At 33.6% G+C, this 20,881-nt stretch overlaps 1 protein-coding gene across 1 annotated transcript in view; it reads left to right on the top strand.

Annotated features, from left to right (window-relative positions):
- The first annotated feature begins 17,088 nt into the window (after positions 1-17,088).
- The window catches only part of LOC142345723 (ammonium transporter Rh type B-like), a 7,235-nt gene continuing 3,442 nt past the window's right edge, over positions 17,089-20,881 (top strand). The window contains exons 1-2 of the mRNA XM_075398004.1: positions 17,089-18,581; positions 19,003-19,237. Of these exons, the coding sequence (XP_075254119.1) occupies positions 17,546-18,581; positions 19,003-19,237 (1,271 nt within the window). The 5' untranslated portion in view covers positions 17,089-17,545. The remainder of the gene's footprint in view (positions 18,582-19,002; positions 19,238-20,881) is intronic.

A 20,881-nucleotide genomic window follows, 5' to 3' on the forward strand; every position in this document is an offset into this window, starting at 1 on the left:
CAATTGTTTGAAACTAGTAATGTGACTGCACCTAGCTACCTGCAACCTGCGACACTTCAGCCGTTGGCTGAACAGGACATTGATTGGCCGGGAAAATTCTCAAACTTCAGAATGAAGAGAAAACGACCTCTGCCCGTTCCATTCCTGCTGACCACCATCCACGTGTTGCACCAGAAAGCGGAGTGCAAACATCAGAAAGAAACAAACAAAGTGGCACTGAAAACAGAATCCAAGGCGTAAAAAAGAACTTGACAAACATTGATAAATGACAATATGATATCTTTTCTGTTTTTACCCCCTACTCGCACACGTTTTAGCATATTGTTTGCTTTTCATTATAGCCCCCCGGACTGAACGGCAAGTCAATATCAGTACTGGGCACGTCAAATTGAAAGTCTTATATCAGTACTGATTCAAGGCTTTTTAGAAAACAAGATATAGTAATGATTGTCTTCATAGTAGTAGAGCTTGTCTTCATAAGTATCTAGTTAATTCTAGTACAAGTACAGATACAAATTCCATTACAATCTGAAATAAAAACTAAAAATCCTCAAGTTCGGTCGAAAAGTGGCAGGTTCCTGTCACTGGGCGTGTATTTTCAGGTTTTGGCGGGTACTTTTTTAAGATTAAAACGTTATTTTCAATGCTTTAAGATAGTAATCTCATCATCATGCTCGAAAAGTGCATCGCCCAAAATTTCACAATTTTTTTTATGAATTTACGATGAACATCATGAGAATCAAAACCAATGATGTACAGTCTATTTTGAGAAAAAGAAGTATCTATGCGAATACACTGCATATAACAAACTCTTAGGATACACTGATACAGTACTGGGTCGACGATATACAATTAGAATACAATGTTTCAGTACGGAAATGCTCTGAGACTCAAGTACGAGTCTCCATTTCTTACATTTGAAATAAGCAATTTTTTTCTCCAGTTTAGCATAAATTACCGCTGATTTTTCTCGTTTGGTTGAACCGCAATTTTGTTGGCTCCGCGATTTTCAATCAGATTGCAAAATTTAAGTTTTTAATCAAATGGAATGTTTATGAAATTAATGAAAATCTCTACTTAAGTTATTGTTTTTGCTAACTGGATAATTTTAGACATTTTTTAGGACCGGGAACATACGAAATGAAAGAAAGTGTCAATTTAAATTTCCTTTTTGAAAAAACTGGATAAATCCAGACTGTTTAATGGAAGGGGAAATTTATTAATTCAATAGGAATCTCAAACTATATTTTAAGATTTTCCATCAAGTTGGGTGAAACCTGACGTTTTGAAAGGGGAAACTTATAAGATTAACGAAAATTTTAAGTTAATTTCAATCTTCCATTATACTTAATGTACCTGGTCATCCTCTACCAATTAAGAAATTATGATACTAATAGAGATCTCAAATTAATCTTCAATTTTTTTAAAACTGAATAAATATGAAATATTTCCTTAAAATGGAAACTTGGAAAATTCATAGAGATCTCACTTTATCTATCTTGTTTTTTTCAGGTTTGTTGGCTCCGCAATTTTGTAAACCCAGCCCTTGATTGCCAGGAAAAAAAATTCTGTTAAACGAGAGTGTCTTATTTTAACTGTTCAAAAATGATGCACAGTTTCTTTTTCTTCCCAAAAATTGAGGCAACTCGAAAATTTTTACATAATATTTAAACAAATATTACGGTTGCAAAATTGTAACAAAATATGCTCACAAAGAGTTTATAATGCGATATCGAACACAAAAAAGGTTCTTAATATTTATCTGCTTAGCACGTTTTGAAAATCAATTGTAATCGAGAGGCCCGTTTTATGTCTAGCTGTTTTCTTTTCAAGTGTCTCTAATGTATAATAAATCCCATCCCTTGACTTTAAACTGAACTTTTATGAAAACTTTCTGCCGAATTTGATAAACAATACTAGTTTATCGGAATGAGAATTTCGTTCGACCAACGTTCGACCAACGTTCGACAAAACTGACCATGGATCATTTTAACTAACTTTCTGGAATTCAGTTGTCTAAACCGTTATGCTCAAATTTTTCATTTAAGATTTACTTTATTTAATCACAGTTCTCAGAAAAATTCTCTACAAACTGAATTTAAGATAGTCTTGAGTTGCTTCACAAAAAACTTATCAATATCTCGTGGCACTGTCTATTTTTTAAAAGAACTGCAAAAGATGAAAGGGTGTTCGTACTTGATTCAGATTTATCGAGAAAAGACGCATAGACTCACAACTAACATAAGTTATATGCAATGAGTTTGTATGGTTGGTTCGTATTAGAGTACCTGAATCAAAATTCTGAACAACTGATAGTTTTTCCGAGCAAATTTGTTTTTCAAGACTTTTTCCTTTTATGATATTATTTTTTATAAGTTTTTGTAATAGATAATTTAGATTAATACGTGGACAATTCCGAAAAATCAAAAATAAATACTCGATGATTTTGGGGTTATTTTACGACGTATGTTTTAAGATTAGAGTTGCAAGAGAGTGTAGAAACCAGTGCCAAGGGGACATATTTTTGTCACCCATTTCTTTAACGCCAAATGTCACTAGTTTCTAAACTAAAAGTAACCCATTTACATGTCGCTCATTCCCAACAAAGTTATCTGATTTTCACAATATCAACGTAACAGAATTCCGCATTTTAAGTGCCAATGATATCCACGCTGTTAGTCTTTAGGTCCCACGAGATGAACACATTTTACATAGATAATTGTGCTAAATTGCTGATTTGTTTTGTTGCTTAATTGTTTCAAGTTTATCTGTGTTGATTATACGAGATTTTCGCAGACCTCAAACAAACCAAAACAAACCAGAAGATGCTAAATTCATTCCATCATAAAAACTAAATTTTGGTTTTCAATTAAACCGGAAAAATCTACACCTATTCATTGAAAAGAAAAATTATTAAAATGATGGAAATCCCATATTGAAAAATGTCTTTCAATTAGAGGAGTGGAAAAATTTAGATTTTTAATGCAATTTCAAACTATACTATAAGATTTTCACATAAAATGGGCGAAATCTGACGTTTTGAAAGGGGAAATTTATAAGAATAATGGGAATTTAAAGTTAATTTCAGTCTTTCATCATACTTAATGTATCTGGCCATTTTCTTTAAATGAAGAAAATATGATAATAATAGAGATCTCAATTTAATATTTAATATTCCCTTAAACTGAATAAATGTGAAATATTTCAATTAAGTGGAAACTTAGAAAATTCATAGAGATTTCAATTTAAACTTTGATTAAACTTTATTTATCTGGCCATTTTTTTAAAAGAGGAAATTTAAATTATCACTTCAAAATATCAAAATATAACCAATACAATACACAATCATTCATTGCATTCGACAATTAAACTAACTACTCCGAACCCCATACTAATTATTGCATCTTTACTTTACATACATATTTTGTTTGTTTTACGACTCTATTGATAACAGAGCCAAGGCATATTTACTTATTATAATTGCTCAAAATTGCAGATTGGGGTTATATTTATCCGAAATTTTTCCTGACATAATGTAAATCCTTTCCCGATATAACCCAGGTCGAGGTGTCACCGTCATTCAACGCAAAATTATGTAATATAAGCGGTGAATGTGTGAATTTTTGCAAGAAAAGCGGTGAATGCGGTGAAATTACATGAATCGGTGAATACGGTGAATACGGTGAAAAAACTTGTGTAAAAGATAAGCGGTGAATACGGTGAAAAAAAAATTGTGTAAAAGATAAGCGGTGATTGCGATGAAATGACATAAATTCACCGCTTAACTTAGTGGTGAACTTATACATGTATTCACCGTCTAAAAAAAGAAAACTGTGTGAGATCATCAGTGAATGCGGTGAAATTAATGGGGAGTAAGGGAGGAATTGTTAAATTGAAGCCCCCCACCCTAAAATTACCCCTTAATCTTACACTTTTTTGACATTTCTTCCTCAGCGGTGAATTTATGTAATTTCACCACTAGAGTAAGCAGTGAACGTACAAAAATTAACACATTTCACCGCAAAAATATGTAATTTCACCGCTAAAAATCGCTAATCTTACAAAAATTCACCGGGCGAATTTTAGTTTTATTCAAAACAAAATTGGTAGAACTTAGTGCGAGATGGCGCAGCGGAAGAAGAAGGCATGAAGTTCACCGTTTACTATAGCGGTGATATTACATAATGTCACCGCATTTCACCGCAAAATTAGGTACGAAATTTGCGGCGAAAAAAAACAACTTTTCACCGCTTATCTTACATATTTCTCCAATTTTTCCTCGACCCGGGAAGTATCTTATATCCACGTCTTGCGTAAGACGTGAAAATAAGTTACATCTTTGAAAACACATAAGTGGATCGTGGAAAAAGGGGATACGTTTTGGTCATTCGATTCCAGAAAAAAAAACGAAATTTATTGAAATTTGCTTTTTCGGACATTGACCACATAATGATCTTGGATTACTAAAAAACTGTCAGAAATCTGCTGCATATTGTCGGTCCCTGATTCTTGGACGGTTAAAATAATTGATTTGTATTCGGATTTTTCCGGCAAACAGTTTGTTAAATTAATTTTGAAGGCAACAATTTCTGCTAACTAATTGATTAAAATACCCTCGACGATTATTACGACAACTCTTACATCGTAATCCGCACATCGCTTGTTGTAAATCTTGGTAATCTTTCGTGAATTTTTTATTGTCCCGTGATGCCTTTAATTTAGGACCTTGTTGACAGTGAATGATTATGATGAAAATAAGCAGCAAATGGACGCTATCAGAGACGAAACAGAGAAACTAGCCACTAATAGTTTGGTTATTTACGGGTAGGGGACTACAATCTGCACATAGCCTTGGTTACTATCATAGTGTTCTCAAACCAGGAGGTCTGGAGACCCTTTAAAAGTGACCATCAGAACAATTAATTGGGGTTGGCTTTTACTATTTTGCATCATGTATACCTCTGATCAACTTAACTGTTGTGCTTGTGGTTTCAATAACCCAATTTTTGTATCTTGGAAGGGGCCAGAGAGAGTTGTAGATCATCCTGCAGAATCCCAGTGGAACAGTCCAGGGCTAAGTTGCCCACAACCCCGTCAAGGGACCAGCAATGTTGGAGCTGCATGTTCATCAGACACCTTTCCGGAATGCGAACAAATTGGTGGGTTTTCGGGAAACGTTTGGACAAACGCACTGCCCATGAACTGTGAAACGGGGTTAAAACGAAAACTAATCGGTTGATTCTGAACACCTAAGATCGGGCATTTAAGTGCTGAGCTAGGATCTAAGTTGGAACCGGACATTGTTAAGGTCGAAATATCGGATCACAACATTCTACCCGAAGTTGTTGCTCGAGTGCTCGCACGTGAACTTATCCATTATCATTGGGCTCTCTCTCCGATTCTTGGATGAGAACATTTGACAAACGAAGGCTGCAAGAGTGGAAAAGGTTGGAGAGAGAAAACATAAAGCAAGATCCTATCAAGTTTATTTTAGATGCATTTGATCGGGAAAAGTGGGTGAGTGATTCCAGTGAGTATCCAACTGACTTCTCAGCCATATCTGAACCAGATGAAGAATACACTTGATGTACATTTTACAATTTGAAGAATAAAAATGAGGAAGAATAGAGACAAGTTAGAGTCATTCATGAACTCGTAACTCTTTCTTTCAAATACTTCTTTCATGAGATGTATGTTTGATGATTAACAGACTGGAATAATTGGAATAGTAAGAAAAGTTAATGCATTTTCAGGAGAAATACACTTTTCCATTATCGAATTACGCTATTCCATTCTCATATGCTTCATTTTTTGGTCAATTAGGAAAGTGTGGTTAATTGCTCTCAAACGAAGTTTGTAGCAATTATATTAGTCCTGTCGGTCCTTTTTATGCGATTTTTCTCTTGACCGATTTTTTGTCTGCCCCCCCACTATTGCCCCACCCCTCCCCCCAACCCACTGTTGCCCATCCTCCTCCCTCCCCATCAGTCCCCTGGTGCACCCCCTCCTCCCCCCTCCCCCCCGTGACTACGGTCGAAAACCGATCGCTAAAAACACGCAATTTTATACTAATTTTGACTATTTTTTTCAAGATTTTTGAAAATGTTTGTCATTTTTTGAGTTCTTTCAGCCCTAGGTGTCAAGGCACCTCCTCTAGGGTTTTATAATAGGTTACCGCATAGTTTCAAGTGGTAGTGGATTGGTTTCAACATTCTAACATCACGAATTTTAGACAGAATTTTTTTTTGACAAACCGTGCAAATATTTCAATTTTTTTGATATTTATTTTTCATTATTCACGTCTTTCCAGACGCAGGGGCCAGAAAAAGTCCTAAAAAGTTTGATAATAAGTTACTGGAAAAATTTATTTGCCATGGAATAGCTTTCAATTTTTATTATCACGAATTTTAGCAGTTTTTTTAAACAACTTGAAATATTTTTTAAGGTTTTTTGAATATTTTTTTGTCATTTTTTAGGTTTTTCCAGCCTCAAGAGACACATAAAGTCCTCTAGGGTTTGATTATAGGTTACTGCATAGCTTCTAGATGTAATGGAATGTTTTTCAAGATTTCAATATCAGCAATTTTTTAAAAATACTTTCAGTTTCTTCAAGTTTTTTTAATCATGTTGAATTTTATCCCTTTTTCTGGCACCAGGGTCCTAGGGACCTCCTCCGGGCTTTGATGATAAGCTGTCGCATAGTTTCAAGAGTTAATGGAATGGTTACCAAAATTTTAATGACTCCAGCTTTTGCTATTTTTTGACAAAATTTTGTTTTTTGTTTCAAAATTTCGAAAAATTATTAACATGTTCCAAGTTTATGGATCTTTATGAGCCAGTGAAACTATTTAAAGCTTGAATTAGGGATATTGGATGGTCTTTTGAGACAAAGAAATGGTTTTTGATGATTTTAAAATCTTGAATATTAGCAGGATTTTTGTTAAAATTTGCGACTGTTTTCAATTTTTTTGAAAATTTTTAACCTTTTCTGAGTTTAACGATCATTACTTGCCAACGATGTTTTTCAATTCTTGGTGATGAATGACTTCACGTCATTTCAGAGACAAAAAATAGTTTTGAACTTTTCCACTGCGAAATCTGGAAGCTTTGCGTTGATTGAAGCTAAAGCTAGCCTCAGTAAATCGTGGCTAGCTACTGACGAAGCCAACCGCTCGCTGGTCGTTTGGGAGCAATTCGCCCGGCGTTAGGCGCTTATGTTTTATTGTTCTTTGTCCAAACTCAAAAGACATTTTTTGAATAAACAATTTCCTTATATGCAACCATTCTGTCCGGAAAATAATTTGTGGTTTTCAACTCATTTTTCTTTTGTTTGTTAGCTCTGACACGATATAAGTTCAAATCATTCCTCTCAAGTACAACAACAAAGATGCTGTGTAAGACATAAACTGCCAATTGCAAAAATTAAATAAAAATTATCAGTTATCAGTTGTATATAACTTTATGCCTATAACTTCTCAGGTTTTAATTTAAGCATCGATGTGGAAGTTTTAAACAAATCTCACTGCATTTCATCATTTTGCACAATTGTATTTTTGTAAGTAGCCTATGTAATTTCGCAAAAAATTCCATCACTTCAGAAGTTGTATTTTAAAACCTAATTTTGTAAAAATTTCAAAATTAGGCAAAACAAAAAGGCCGAAAAACCTTTAAAATAGTTTCTTGATCCGAACGGATATTCTTAAATTCTATATTAATTGCAACTCCTTTCTAAAAAAATACTTGAGTCAATTGTTTCCTGATGAATAGCATGGTAAAATAATGGTTGAAGAAGTTTGCAATGTTTCCAGCTTTTCTCGGAACAATTTAGCTGATATGCAAACCAAAAGATGTCATTTTTTAATAATCTTATTTTTTGGATACTTTAATTCAAACCATTTAGCCAAAAATCCAGGAGAAAATTTTTCTTGTTAACTTTGAATTTTATGAACGAATTTGGCCAAACTGTCAATAATGTGATTTAATTTTTTGGCAAGCAATTTAATTATTGAATAATTTAATGACTGCAAACTGTGTGAAATGACAGATTAAAACTTTTGCTACAAAAACGTTCTTTCTCTTTAGCAAGTTTGATTTTATTATTGTATTAAAATTTTGCGAAACAATATTATACAAACAATTACCTGACAGACCGAATTAACAAACCTACTATAACCAACCCAACATCAACCACAGAACTTTAGACTTCAAAATCTTTAATCAATAATAAATCGATAATTGCGTGAGAAATCATTAATTCATTGAACTTGTTTTTCTCAATTTTTTTTGACATAAATCATCAGTTAATTTTTCTGCTGATATAAGTTCTTGACTTTCTGACACAAAAACAGCAATCAATGTACTACTTCTAGTTCCCAAAGTTTTTGTTCCTAATATAAAGCAAACGCATAAACTTATGGCCTGGCCAAAAGTCAATATGTTTTCGACCTAGTTGTTTGAAAGTTTTCGTCGCTTTGAAAAAGTCAATAGGCCTTCCCAAAGAAACAGTTTTGTTTTGAGGAATAAGACATCACAATCAGCCACAAAACTAATTTTTGGAACCTAGAAAGTAAAATGTTAAAAATGAGAGTTCAAGACGAAGAAAGTTTCGTTTCGATATAAGTTATAAATTTTTTGGAAGTACTTTTTTTGCTTCTCACCCTGTTTTTGTCTGTTAATCTTCTTAAAATTTATTTTAATTCTATGCCTCAATACTTCTTATAAAAGATTTGCGAAAGATTCATAAGGTTAATTTTTTTTTTATTTTTCACATTATCATTGGTTTCGAACTAAAAGGAAAATTGTTGAGATTCGATTCAGTTAAATGCTTTGTTCACTGCGATAGGAGAAAAAAGGCCATGTCTAATTTTTTTGAATCATGTTTAACTTGTTTCAATTTTTTTTTGGTTCTGTCTCTTTGTAAAATGACGCTTATAAAAACTTTAAGTATTATCTTTTTTGACTGATTAGACGCAAGATAATTAATTTCATCTTATGTACGGTTCATTACTTATATCTTATGTTTTGGCAAGCAGACATTGCTGTTTACCACAAAGCTCTCCAAATTTATTTCACAATGTTTTTTGTTCGCATTTGTTCATAAATGCGGCTCTTTTCATCAAACACTGAGAACTGATCTCTGTTTGTTTCAGAAAATTGTTCGTGATAAACACAGCATCCAAAAATTAAAAGCAACCAAAATTTTAAAATTCGTTTTTTTTTTAAAATTAAAAATTATCAATCAAAATAAGTTCAAAATGCAACAAGACCTTTTGTGATGCCTGGGACTTCATTTAAATGTTTACGTCAGGACTATGGCATCTTTGAATTAGAGCATGCGCCAGTCCTCGAGATAATAATTTCTTTACACCCATGAGACAATTGGTGAGACGGTAGCCTTTCTATAGACGGAACTGTCATTTTTTGTAAAAGATTTTGAAGCTTTTTCAGGTTTTTGAAAATATTTTTGCAAAAATTCTTAGCAAGAACTTGCGATGAAGCTCTACAGAAAATGTGATTAATGGTTATCAAAGACTAATAGAACTTACAAAAATTACAATCTAGAGAAGGCACAATAAATTTAGCGGTGAAACTTGGGTATATTATGGGGACCAAGGTTACTTGAGAACTCATATAAAATCATCATATGAGGATTCCTCTTCCGAAATTGCCCAGATTTGCTCGAAACATTATTGGAGACAAATATATTTCAATCAGTCCAATTGTTCCTCATTTTGTTTGTAAAATAGCGCTGGCCCATAGTGAAATTCAATTGGTCCAATTGTTCTCCATATTCTTGGAAAGTAGCAGTTATTAGAACTCTTAATCTTAAAAAAATACAAAATTGGGTTGTTTGATTCATTGGATTTTAAGAGGCGTTCACTGGTTATTTTGTTGTCGAATAAGAAAGTTTGCAGCAGCTTACATTCTGCCGCTGTTTACCTTTTTATAGCGAAGATGTCAAATTTGGTATTTTGATTTGAAGGACTAAAACAGTGCGTTGTTGATCAAGCAGCTAGTTGCAACTTTTTGTCTTTAAATGAGTTTGTTTCAAAATGAAGCTTCAGTTCCACATTATTTTGCTTCCTATTTTGTGTGTAATCACATCAAAAAGAAACTGGGTCTTCACTTCTACACCAATAAATCCTGAGAGGATGATATCGTGCATGTCTAATAATAATGCGTATCCAAAAAAGAAGATCATTTTTACCTGCCTGCTAAGGAATTTTCTTAACTCCTTGGTTGTCATTAGATTTCTTTTGTTCTTCTCAGGTGACCTAGAATTAAACCCAGGGCCACCTCTCAATTACACGCAGTTTAGCACCTTAATGAAAACAAACAACGATCAAGTAAAGTTTCAACATCGAAATTGTCAAAGCGTGCTCGGACAAAGTTTGCTCCTTAAGAATTTTCTGTCTGACCTAGGTGACAATGGTATTTCCAGCTTTTCAAACCTGGTTGAAATCAGTTAACGATATTCCGTTTTGGTCGATACACTCAGAACACTTAAAGTCCTTCAGATGCGATCGACGTACTGATCTTCAAGAGAAAAATAAAGGCGGTGATATTCTTTTGTTCGTTTCAAAAAAATTTCATCCAAAAGCACGAAAAGATCTGGAGACAATGTCAAAAAACCATTTTGAAAGTGTTTAAGTAGAGTGTAAAATAAAAAAAATGCCGGCGTTGATAAATTTGGCTTATTCTCCAAAAAAAATTCTAATAAAATTGTTTTTGGAAGAACTAGCCCTGGGTTTAGATAGAGCAGCGACTGAAAATAAAAGACATTTTCTACTGGGTGACTACAACTTTAATTACTTTAATTGCAATGAAAGAAGTATTTTAGAAACTCCGATCTTGCCGTACGGTTTACTGAATTTAAATACAACTTTAGCAACAAGAGAAACATCAAGGACGAAGTCGCTAATGGACTATGTTATATGCGAAAATTTCCCAGAAAAGTTCCAGACACCAGACTCGATTCTTAAAAGTGATCACTTTGCCACACTTACTTTAATTGGTGAAATCGTCAAAAACAAAAAAGAAGCTATCAAAAAAAATGTCTTGATAAAACAAAACAGTCCAAAAATGCTTTTTACCCAGATGTTGGAAAGATAAATTGCAGATCATTTTATTTATCAGAGAATCCTGAAATAATGTATAAAAACTTTTGTTGGTCATTGGAAACGTTAATTAAAAAGCATGCTCCACAAAAGACCGTCTTCAAACGCCATGACAAGCGTAAACTAACGCTACATCAACAATGGTTATAAAAAAATACAGTAAAAATTTGCAAAGACATCAAATAATAACAACAAAATTGTTTTGAAGCAGTAAAATGAAAAACAACTGCTAGATGTGTTTCGAAACTTAAAAAAAGGAGGAGAAAGGGGGAATTTTATCAAAGAAATCAGAAACAGTGAAAAAACACAGACAGAAACACCAAGATTCAAAAATAGTTTTGGAACGGTTTTGAACAATGGAAATAATATTGCGACTCTTCTCAAGTATAAATTTTTAGCGTTAGGTGATTATTTTGGTAAAAAAGAACAGAATCAATTCTGTAATAATGCGCGGGCCACAGTCACAAATTTATATTCAAGTATACGGCAACCAAGGAGATATTTGATATACTCATTAATTCAAATGTTAAAAAACGATCCTCTATGGAAAAAACAGTCCATCATTCATTCCAGCTTGGGCTTTAAAAGACGCAAGAGAGCACATAGCTGAAATTCTCTGTTTTTTGTTCAACCACTTCTTAACTGAACAATTTTTTCCTGACAACCTTAAGCGTGCCCACGTGTTGCCTCTTTTGAAAATAGATGATCCAGAAGATCCGATAAGTTATTGACCAATTCGCTTACTGGAGCTCCAGCTAAAATTTACAAATCCTTCTTCGAGATCACATATTAGTTTTTTAGAGAAGAATAAACTTGCAACAACACAGTTTGCATATAGAAAAAAGTGTTAACTACAGATGCTCTCTTAAATTGCACTGAAAAACCAGATGTGATCTCAATAAAAAAATATCGTTACAGGAGAATTTAGACCTATCAAAAGCTTTTGATTCGATGTCACATTCTATTCTTCTGCACAAAACTAAAGTTTTAGGTTTTAATGAACAAGCAAATACAATTTTTAAATCTTATCTAGAAAACCGTGTTCAAAAAGTCAAATTCTCGAAGTATGAATCAATTTGGATAGCACTTAACCGTGGAGTACCACAAGGTACTGTGCTAGGCCCATTGCTTTTCAACATATATGTAAATGATATGAAAGATGATATTGATGTGAATTCTAATATAATCCAGTACACTGATGATACTTTTATCTTCTTGCTGTGGAAAAACATTTTCTGAATCAAAATTACATCTTGAAAAAATGGCTGTTGGCATAAAGGTCATTTACTCTATCAAAATTATGTTTCCAGAAAAAACTAGATCTGCCTTACTGAACGCTCTAGTTTTAAGTCATCTGCATTACCCAAATTTTTTGTTCTCAGATCTTAGAAAATCACTTCGAGTTACTCTAAATAAACAACTGAACTGGGGGATAAAGGCCTGCTTCAAAAGAACCAAATTTGACCGGACCACTGATCTCAAGATCAAACACAAAATTTTACCAGTAGAATACCTCATAAAGTATCGGGCTATTATATGTTTTATAAAGCTTCTAAAAGCAAATCTACCAGCTTTCGATGAACTCAAGTTAGCCACTCCAAGTGCTAAAATGAATGACCGTGCAAACAAACTGTCATTTGAAGCAAACCAAGAAACCAATATAATGCAAAACTGTTTTTCAAAAATAGCAGTTGACTGGTTTAACAATTTACCTCTCGCCTTGAGGCAGAATATCCCTAAAAAGCGGGCTCTCAAAACTACAAGAAAAATTTATTTTTCTTGAATGAGTTTCTAAAAGATCCAACGGTTTCTGAATTGAATTCTTATCTCAAGTCTTTCAAGTTCAATCTTAATTTGACTTAATTATAGGGCGTCCTTTATTCTTCTATGAAATATTAATTGGAGGATTAGCATTTTTTAAAAATTTTCTCTTTTCTGGAAAATGTTAATTGTAGAATTAGCATTTTTAAAAATTTTTCTCAAAATTATAATTCATCTCTCTTAATTTGTCGATATTTTAACACATTGTAAATTTAATACAATTTTAAACCTTCACAATATGTGACGTTTGATTCATTTATACTTCTTAACACTACATTGCCTTTAAACTATGTTCTCTGTTTTATAGTGCATACTCAAAGGAATTAACAATGTTTTTTTTAACTTGTTGAATGTGCTGTGTTCCAATGTGGTTAATTCGAATTCTGACAAAGCAATTATTTCACAAAATTTATCATAATGTTTGCCCAGATTACTGATTGAAAAACAATTTTAAGTTTATATAAATTTAACGTCACTTCGTTCTGTTATAACATGGGGAAATTTGGAACATTTAAAAAAACTTTTGAACTGTCTCAGCTGAAGTCTATGAAGCTTATCGCCTACAACTGAACCTTCTGCTTCAATCAAAATATATTTCAGAGTTTTTGTTCCCTATTGATTTGAATTGGCTATAATGGGCGGAGCAATATCGAACAACAAAAAAATGTGGATGATAAGAACGAAGGCTGTTTTTTGTTCCGACCCCACTTGTGGTGGGAGGAACTCTATACTCAAATGGGTTTTTTTGTTCAGACATTTTTGGCCGATCGATATATTCCTCGTAGAGAAATGTGAGTGGTATTATTAAGAAGCTCCTCCACCGTAGAATTCGAAATTTAAAAGATTTTTTTTTGAATCTCGTATTTTTTGAGGAGTTATCGAGGATTGAAGTACTGTTTGAACACGGGATATTTGGCATGATTTTGTTCACTTTTAGTGTAATTTTTCTTCAAACTAAGATTTTTTTTATTAAAAAAATAAATCAAAATTACTTTTTACGCCACAAAATGAATCAATTTTGTGTTTCTAATGAACACAAGCCAAAAAAGACCAGTGGGTAAAGGAAAGTTTACTATCAAAAATTTTCTAATTCTATTTGAGAGCTCTTTTTCAGTAAACTTTTCATTTTTTGTTTTCTTAAGTCACTTTGAGACCAGTCACTTTTCATATCGATGTTCCGATGATGATCAACCTCATATACAGTCAAATGAAGTCAAATGATGAAATAATTCGTTTTCAAGGAATCGCTCATGTTTTTGTTGGCTTCGACTCTGAGTTTTGATTTTTTAAGAGAAATTTTTAAGTTTTTTTTGAGATTTTACTAAATTTTTGGATCCATATGGCATAGACTCGTTGACTATAAGTGCAACAGGTTTAAAAATAAGCTTTAAGTGAACCTATCTAGTGCTTTGAGTGGACAGCTAGTGGCTGTTAAAACTTAAGAAACAAGTTTTCAAAAATTGTTTTTGAACATTAACCAACCATAAATTTTTTCTTATTGGTTCCTTTTGAAATCTTATCGCATTTTTCTAATACTGATAGCTCCTATAAGAGAAGACGTTCAATGTATCATAGATGAAAATTTGTTTTTGATTTCTTAGTCATAAAACTTTTTGTGATTACTTATTGATCAACTATATATGACAATGATCCTTGCACTGCCAATTACCTGAGGTGTAATTGAGCTTATCTTTTGACTGCCGTTGAAAGCTATTGACTGTAGTGACCGTTAAGTCTTTAAAAATCATTTTTTTTGAAATTATTTTTTGAACATTAACCGATCTTATACTTATTTTCGTTAACTTTAAGTTACTTTCGGTAATGACTGGATGCACTTTTTTCTATTTCAACCAAAATTTATCTAGTTAGTGGTTTTTTCTTCTAACTTTTGGTTTTATGACTTCAATGCAAGCGCTTTCATATTTTTTTTTGATTTGGTATATATTTTTTTAAATTTTGGTTGTGCTTTTGAATTCTCATCATATTATTCGAAAATTGATAGTTCCCTTTGGCTAAAAGAAGACGTTCATTGAAATTTAGATAAAGTTTTCAGAGAGAAGCTTATGGTTTAAATGGATTCGACAGTTTTTTCTCAAATTTTTCTTCTGAATTATTGGAATTTGCCTGTATTTGTTTTTTTCATAATCAATAAATTGTTGTTATGTCTTAGCGATAACTTATTATCCACAAATTATCTTCCATTGACATATAACTTAGTGATTTGTTAGCTTCCGTTGAAAGCTATTCACTTTAATGGCGTTGATATAACGGGTTTTCTCAAAAATTTGGTGGTTTTAATATATTTGTTGATATTTGTTGTTATCTGATTGTTTTATTTGTTAAAGAAAAAGAACCCCCCGCTGCTATTAAAAAATGAAGATAGAAAATTTTTACTGAATAATTTGTTTTATATTGGCTTCTACACTTTTCTCTCTCATTTTTTTGATTTGCTAATTTTGCCTTTTTTTTGTTCTTTAGGTAGCCAATAAATGCTAACTGGTCTCATAGGCTTGTAATTGAAGATTTAATGAATGATGTTACCCGAAGCAGACAGTTTATAGCGACTAGTCCAAATTTTTTTAATTTTATACACTTTCAAAACATTTTTCAAAATTTTTTCTTGTCCTTTTAGTCAACTTGTAACTTATTCTCATCATTGAGAGCTCCCATTCAATTCATTGTATCTCAAAAATTAACATAGCTACTGATATTATGTCCTTGTTGATGTTTTGCTTGTTGGACAATATGTTTTATCATAAAAGGTTTGTGAGTGGTGTATTTGCGTTTCTTTTTCTGTTCTTTTAGCACATTCGTGTAATAACAGATCCCAATGGTTTTCAAACGTGGCCCAAATGAACTTATTTATTCTTTCAGTAAAGTTTTAGCTGAGTTAGTATTAAAAAAATGAAATCAAAATTCATAATATTCAGATAATAGCTAATGATTTTAATGGCTTCAGTAATTTGTGTTTTCGCAAATTGTTTGCAATTTTTTGAGTTTTCCTGCATTTTAGTCCGTTCATCTGGCTTAGTCCAACCAAAGACAGGTCCCATTGGTTTCATAATAACTTTTTTTGTGAATTTATCAAAATTTAATCCGTTATAAGCTAATGATTTTTAAGTTTTTTGAAATTAATTGGTTTAAAAAATGTTGATTGTTTTCTGAATTTCGCCTCATTATTTCTTCTCTTTGTCGACTTGTTGCCTAGTCTCATTAAGGAAAAATTTCGTTTATTTTACAGTTAGAAAAAAGTAAGTTTGTTTAATTAAGGTTTCATCTGGTTGCATTTTGACGTTTTTACTAGGTGCTTTCGAATTTACGTATTGAGTTTTTGCCGTGAATTTTTTTGATTTTGCTTATTATGTTGTATGTTTTTTTGTAGTCTTTTTGTTGTCAGATCTCGTGACCGCTGTAAGGAGGCATTGCATTAGGTAGTTCAATTAGTAGTCAGGTTGTGTAACGATTTTTATAAATTCAAGCAACCATTTTTGTTATCTTTTCATTTGGTTGAAAATTAATTCAAAAAAGTAGATGAGCTCGGGGCGGAACATCATGTGCGAATGCACCTTAACAAACATTCATGTTCCCATATACTTAAAGAAATAATTTTTTTTTGTCGGTGTGTTCGTATTGTTTACATTCAATCAGAAGTTCGGTAAACTTCGTCAAGTCATCGTTTGTCTCGAAATGTCTATAGTGCATAATAGATATAAGTGTATATAATCATGCTTTCGTTTTCAAGGTCCTCTAACTTGCTTAATGAACTCATTCAAATTTCTCGGCTCCAACTTAGCAAACAAAAATACAAATACGACAATTTCGGTATTTATCGAAACGACACGACAAATAGTGATTAGTTATAACTTCTATTATAAGTATGTTACGATTTATAATTTTTAAAAGTTATCAATTTACTTGATGGTAGAAGGTATAATTTGTTCACGTGCACAGCAAACGCCCCCTGGTATAGATTAAATTGAGATATGAAAGATGCAAGTCGTTGTATACTTTTCTCAATAACTTCATAACTTAACTATTGATAACTATTCGTTAAGATTGGCTTCACTTTGACCGTGCGTTATCTAGAAAAACTCGCCGCAAGATTCGAGTAATTGTAGCTATTATTTAAGAATAGATTTTTGGTATAAAAAACGTCGCAGTTTTATCAATGTTTCATCGTTCATTCATTCATCCAAACTTTAATTGATGAGTTGTTGATCAAACTCGACTTTTGGAATTTACATTAGAGTGTATCTAGCAAATTGACCGTTCAGCTATATAGTAGTTGGTCAATTGTATTTTTAACTGAAAAGCGTTTGTGTTTATTATTTTGTCAAACACGAAACCGGAAAATCCGAAAGTTAAATAAATTCCACCGAAATTAATCTCGCTTGTCATTCGTCAGTTTTCGGATCACAAATCAACTTTGTAAACAACTTAAACCTTCAATTTACCGCCTTTGTTTGTTCAAACGCTCAAGTTGAGAGTGTGATATAAGAAAGCCGGTCAGATTATAACCCCCTAAACCCTGTCACAATCTCAAACTTTCATTTTGATTAAAATTACTGTTTGAAATATAGTTGAGCTTAACCTGTCATCGTTTCAAAATGACAAACTTGGCATCGCATAAATTGAAATTTTCGATTTTCTTAATCGTTTCTGAGATCGTCTTTTTGGTTTTGTTCGCTGCGCTCGTTCGCTACGATGAAGATGCGGCTCCAGTGCCGAAAGAGGGCGGTGAAGGAGTCACTGGGTCGCCACCATCCGGCGATGACGGTGCGAAAACCGATGACGCGGGCAAAAAATTAAACTCTCTCTACCCAATGTTCCAAGATGTTCACGTGATGATCTTCGTGGGTTTTGGGTTCCTTATGATGTTCCTGAAAAACTACGGATTCGGAGCCGTGAGCTATAATTTCCTCCTTTCGGCTTTCCTGATCCAGTATGCAATCATAGTCGGGGGAATTTTGAAAATGATCGTGGCTCAAATTGATGGCGACGAAGCATTGTCGTCAATCTACATTGGCACCGAAACCCTGTTTGAATCTGATTTCACTTGCGCCGCTGTTTTGATTTCATTCGGAGCTGTTCTAGGCAAACTGTCCGGGTTCCAACTCATGTTGATGGCGACTTTCGAGGTCATTTTTTACAAGGTCAACGAAGTTATTGGGGTTCACTACATCAAAGCTGCCGACTTGGGGGGTTCGATGTTTGTTCACGTGTTCGGCGCCTATTTCGGTCTGGCTTTGTCCAGAATTATGAACAACAGCAACCAGCGAAACCGACCAACCGAGGGTTCCGACTACAAGTCAGACATGTTTTCCATAGTCGGAACTATTTTCCTTTGGATTTACTGGCCCAGTTTCAACTCCGCTCTGGCAACAGACGAGGAACGGGTGAGAGCTGTCATCAATACATACATCGCTCTGTGTGGCTCTTGTGTGATCACGTTCGCAATTTCGGCTCTGACGGAGAAAGACGGCAAGATCACGATCGCGCATGTCCAGAATGCGACCTTGGCCGGAGGTGTGGCAGTGGGAACCTGTAGCAACATGATGATCCACCCAGCCGGAGCCATGGCTATCGGGTTGGGAGCCGGAGCTTTGAGCACTGTCGGCTTCGTTTACATTCAATCCTTCCTCGGTTAGTTTCCTCGAATCAGCGTCTTGCATCTTATAATTCTGAACGTAGCGCATGTTTTCATTTTTCCTGTGACCCCCCCCCCCCCGCACGGCATTGATCTCGCAGTTATACAACATGTGCAATATTTACGTGTTGATGACTGATGCACTTGGGGATTGCAAATAAAATGCACTCCATGAGTTGTTGTGGGGGGGGGGGGGGGGGGGGTGGTTAGGAAGGAAAATTTACTGTTTTTAAACTAAAAAATTTAAAATCAATCTAAATCTTTCTCGTGCAGACTCATAAATTTCCTTGGCAAAAAGTAGACTTGTTACCCATACGAAGAAATCTTGACTGAAACAATTTCTTGCTGATCTCCCATGAAATTTTGTCTTTCAGTCATTTCGTAGCGGGGATTGAACCCTTTATCTTTTTGCTCTAGATAGAGTTTTGAGTCTGCATGACTCATGTGGAGTCAACAACCTACACGGCATGCCCGGACTTCTGGCTGGTTTCTGTGGAATAGTTGCGGCTGTTTTTGCTACCGACGAAGCCTACGGTGATGCCACTCGAGTATTCGGGGATGACTTCAAAGACGGAACTGACCAGGCATTGAGACAGACTGGTGCCCTTGTGATCACCTTTGCCCTGGCAGTCACTGGGGGGTTGTTAAGCGGGTTAGTAAATTCTTTTCAGAGGTTTGCGCATTTTGGTTTGGACGTTTGAAGGCTTCAACGAATATAAACTCTATCGGTTTTAGTTTTCGCTCGAGGACGTTTGATAGATGAATACCAACTATGTCGCAACAAATGAGGAAGAGATAGAAAACTTTCAAAAACTCAAATATTGTTCCAAAATAATTGTTTTATGAAGAGAAAAATTTCTTCAAATTCAAAGAGAAAAACATAATTATTAACAAAGTCCAAACAGAGTCAACTAAAACCTGAAGTAAACAACTAAATTGTACTTCACAATAAAATGGGACCAGTCCTTAAGGAGACTCGGTCATAACAAGTAGACAGCGAAGACAAAAACGGCAGAGTTATGAAAACACGTTTATGTTTTTTGAAAACAGATAACTAAAAACAATGAAAACCCTTAGATATCAACTGAAATCTTTTAACTTGTTTATGGCCATTCATACTTCCAAATAAAGACATTGGGATCTGTCACTATCCAGAATAAGTGTACGTCTACAAAAATAACCGAAAAAGAGACGAAGAATGAAAATTCTTTAAATTTGAGAACAAATGGTGTCAAAGCCGTTCAATTAATATTCTATTCCGTTAAAAAAGGAGGTAATGTTCTTTGAATACCAATAATGTCATATCTCAACTTTGAATAACGGGATATGGAAACAAGTAGACAAAAAAGCAAAAGTGCCAAATTAAAAAATTACTTTTGTGTTTTTCTAAAACAATTGATTTCAAAGTCATGAGTGCATTAGCTATCAACTGAAATCATTAAATTGTTTCCTTTATTCATTGAAAAAAGCCACAAATACTTAAGATTATCCAGAATAATTCACAACAAAACAAATAAAAAATATAGAAAAATATTATAAATTCCATTGAACTCGGCTAGAGGGCGGCGTCGAAGCCGTTCAAACAATTTTCTTTTGGCTGAAAGTATATGATATGATCAATTTTGCCTCTCTTTTCCCTCTTGGTCTGATATTTGACTTTTTTTGTGACAAGACAAAAAACGCTCAAAGACGAGAAAAGTTATTTGATTAAAACTCGTAATATCATAGCCGAAAAGCAATAACCGGAAAACAAAAAAGCCGAACAACAAAAAGAAAAGGCAAAAATTATTTTAACTTTTTTCTGATGTCATTTACCAAAAAATAGAAAAAAAGGTTTAAGCTCATTAAACCATTGTTATTTTTTAAAACTAATATTTTTTAAAGTTGAAAAACTTTGGATTGAAGGAACTAGATAAGTTTCCGTGAATATTCTTAGGAAGCCAACTGGTCCTGCTTTGGAAATTATTGGCTTGAGTAATTTTATGCGGTCATTATGGTTAAAAAAAGCAAAAAAATGCAATTTTCAAAATACAGAGAATGACTACAATCGGAGTTATTTTTTGGCATTGAAAAACAACGATTAGACCAAAACTGGTCTTGCTATTGCTGTTCGTCCTTTAGGGACACGAAATTGCTCCAAATTTTATAGAGGTTGATTCTTTGACAAAAGTCAATATATCAAAAACAAATCATGCATTTTGGATGAGTAGCAGAAACAGAAAAACTTTAGTTCCAGAGCGCTATAGTTTGAAGCGTAAATGAAACTAGCCCTAATTAGATCCATAAAGATTCGTTC

This window comes from Convolutriloba macropyga, chromosome 9 (assembly GCF_964194025.1).
Source record: "Convolutriloba macropyga chromosome 9, txConMacr16.3, whole genome shotgun sequence".
NCBI classification, from domain to species: Eukaryota; Metazoa; Xenacoelomorpha; order Acoela; family Convolutidae; genus Convolutriloba; species Convolutriloba macropyga.